General features: G+C 38.7%; 1 protein-coding gene across 1 annotated transcript; it reads left to right on the plus strand.

Moving 5' to 3' along the window:
- Window positions 1–1,837: 1,837 nt before the first annotated feature.
- LOC136480223 (ras-related protein RABD1-like) lies at window positions 1,838–2,828 on the plus strand. The gene is made up of 3 exons (XM_066477833.1): window positions 1,838–1,930; window positions 2,161–2,316; window positions 2,721–2,828. Exons 1-3 carry the CDS (start codon window positions 1,838–1,840, stop codon window positions 2,826–2,828), a joined length of 357 nt encoding a protein of 118 aa, XP_066333930.1.
- The last annotated feature ends 205 nt before the right edge of the window (window positions 2,829–3,033 follow it).

The raw sequence follows: 3,033 nt of genomic DNA on the forward strand, positions 1-3,033 counted from the left end.
GGCTGCTAATGATGCCAAGTTCCTCACAAGTTCTTGATCATCAGCTCATATTCCATATAATGTATGGACTTAGACAATTTCATCATCGGCAAAACAAAGGAGAGGAGAGGAGAGGGAAGATTTGGCAAAAAAAAAAAGCAACAGCTGCTTAACAAACATAGAGAGGAAAAGGTGTAAAAAAAGTAGCTACTGCTTCCCAAACATAGAGGATAGGAAAAATAGCCAAAAAATAATTGACTGCTGCCACATGGTTGGAAGACCCCTGCAGATCAAAATCTGGTATCTTAGATGTGGTAAATAATGGATTAGAGTAGAGGAGGAGTAATAGTAGAGGAGTAGAGTAGAGGAGGAGTAGAGAAGTATAGCAGCCAGTAGTTAAGAGCAGCAGCCACTTAGATACAGTAGTAGTCGTAGATAGAGTAGTAGAAGTGAGCCGCTTAGTAGCAGCCACTTAGTAGTATAGGGAAGTGAGTAGAGCAGCAGCTAGCAGCTAGAGAAGAGAGTAGAGTAGCAGCCATCTGGTAGTAGTAGGAGTAGCTAGCAGTAGCAAGTAGAGTAGTAGTAGTTCAGTAGAGTAGTCTAGGATAGTAGTAGGACAATAGTATAGCAGTAGAGTAGTAGTAGAGTAGAGAGTAGTTTAATAGTAGTAGAGTAGAGAGTAGTTGAGTAGTAGTAGAACAGTAGTATAGTAGGAGTAGTACACGAGCAGAGCCACTTAGTAGTGCAGTTGAGAGTAGTAGAAGAGTAGTAGGATAGTAGTATAGCAGGAGCCACTTAGTAAGTCAAACTGGAAGGAGATTCCAAGAGCACAAACGCAGAAGATACGAACGAAACAACTTGCTGGACTAGAAATTCCAAGAGCTGAAGTCAGAAAATCAGTCTTCACAAGACAACGCACAGCACAAGAAGAAGATGCTGCTGCTGCACAAAAAACTTGGCCGATTTGCCTGGATGGCCTAGCGGATCAGCAGGCTTGACTGAGCAGCCTTGTTGCTGCTACGCACACACCAAAGAGAGAGAGAGGTACAGATGGAGATAAGCTCTCAACCATGCATACTACTCTAATCAAAATGAAGTAATATAACACGTCCAGTAAATATATAGCCAATGATTGATTTGGCATTTCACGGATGCATCAAGCAAGCTTTTGACTAACCAAAATCAACCACGGACAGTACATGCACAGCGACCTGGAGCTAGAAAAGTATTGCATCTAGATCAGAGAAGTATCGATGTTTTTAAGTTAATAAGCCATACGTAGTTTATTATATGTGATGGATGGAGCCACCACTATATATATATATATATATATATATATATATATATATATATATATATATATATATATATATATATATATATATATATATATATATATATATATATATATATATATATATATATATATATATATATATAGGTTTCCAATTTCACATTATTCCTGCACGCCCAGCCAACAAAAGGAGACGAGGTCCACTGGACCCTCCAATACATATACCAACCTCTGTGCCCAAGCACAAGAGATGCTTGCTTGACGTACTACCATATAAACTAAGTATATGCGAGCTGTAAATGAAACTATAGGGAACATGCCAGGTATAATTTGAGTACGTCACATGATTTAGGATAGATAAGCGTACATGCCAGGTAGCAGTTTTCTAAATACTAATGGTTTACATCAGATAGCTTTGGTACTTAGGTTGCTCATGATGGAGTGTTGCTAGAAACTGGAAATTGGGGTATTGATTGCTAATTATTTGGTGACGCTGATGTGTTAGCTCACACATTGCTTTACAAAATCTATTCATGTTTGTTCAACCACCAGTTGCTGCTAATGATGTCGGTGTTTCCTGTTCGGTGGGACACAGCAGGCCAGGAAAGGTTCAGGACAATTACAAGCAGTTACTACCGAGGAGCTCATGGAATCATCGTAATTCCTCTTAACTCGTCATTTACAGCTCACGCTGATCTCTATTTACACAATCATTTTTATCTTTCCTGTTTCACTTATTCAGTGTAATACAGTGAACTAGGATGGCTTGAATAGATTTGCAGATCACTCTTTTTAGTTATTAGACTGAAGTGGTTAATTTCCCTTTTTGACCTTACACAATGTGCCAGTCTTGGTATGGACTTAATATTGTACAATGCTCTTTTCAGATCGTGTATGACGTGACAGACATGGAGAGCTTCAATAACATCAAGCAGTGGTTGAGTGAGATTGATAGGTATGCCACTGACAACGTGTGCAAGCTTCTAGTTGGGAACAAGTGTGATTTGGTTGACAGTAAGGTTGTTGACACTGAAAAGGCAAAGGTAAAGATCATTTTTCTTATGCTTCTCTTTGAAATACTAGCCATAATTCTGATGCTGGCTAACAGCTATCTAAGACAACTTTTACAAGTAGCAAACGAGAATGAACACAATGAAGGGAGGAATGTGTCTCTATTCGTTATGAAAATACAGTGATTTGTTTTGATCCAAAGACATGTATGCTTAACTGAGGGTGTGTATGGGTGGGTGGGTGTGGTGTGAATGCGTCGTATTCATACATTTCTTCTTCTTGATGCAATGATGCACAGCTCTATTGTGTATTCAAGGAAAAAAAATGAAAAATTACAGTAGTCACTGTGATTCTATTTTATTCTCTAATCTCGATAGATAATTAGATGTCCATGTTTATATGTTCTTCCTAAACCTGACAATCAAATCAATTGCAGGCTTTTGCAGATTCGTTAGGAATTCCCTTTATCGAGACAAGTGCAAAGGAATCCATCAATGTGGAGGAAGCTTTCCTAACCATGTCATCAGAAATCAAGAAAAGGTAAGCAAAAAAATAAACTTTTTTAGAAGCCATTTTGTTCCCATTTATCTACTAAGCTCGACACTGTAACATTGCTGAACTTTCTGCATGCCGCAGGAATGAGCATTTACGCAGATAAGCACACAAGCATTGACAAACCAAGGCAATGAACATTGGATAAAGCATCAGGAGCAAGTGATGGAGCAGCAAGCAGCGAGCAACGAGCAACA

This window comes from Miscanthus floridulus, chromosome 9 (assembly GCF_019320115.1).
Source record: "Miscanthus floridulus cultivar M001 chromosome 9, ASM1932011v1, whole genome shotgun sequence".
NCBI classification, from domain to species: domain Eukaryota; kingdom Viridiplantae; phylum Streptophyta; class Magnoliopsida; order Poales; family Poaceae; genus Miscanthus; species Miscanthus floridulus.

Bases quoted from the DNA above. Each gene is read 5' to 3' on its own strand.
- LOC136480223 (XM_066477833.1), top strand. From the start codon at position 1,838: ATGTCGGTGTTTCCTGTTCGGTGGGACACAGCAGGCCAGGAAAGGTTC. The intron at 1,931-2,160 runs GTAATTCCTCTT...TGCTCTTTTCAG, and splicing joins GAGGAGCTCATGGAATCATC to ATCGTGTATGACGTGACAGA. The intron at 2,317-2,720 runs GTAAAGATCATT...AATCAATTGCAG, and splicing joins TTGACACTGAAAAGGCAAAG to GCTTTTGCAGATTCGTTAGG.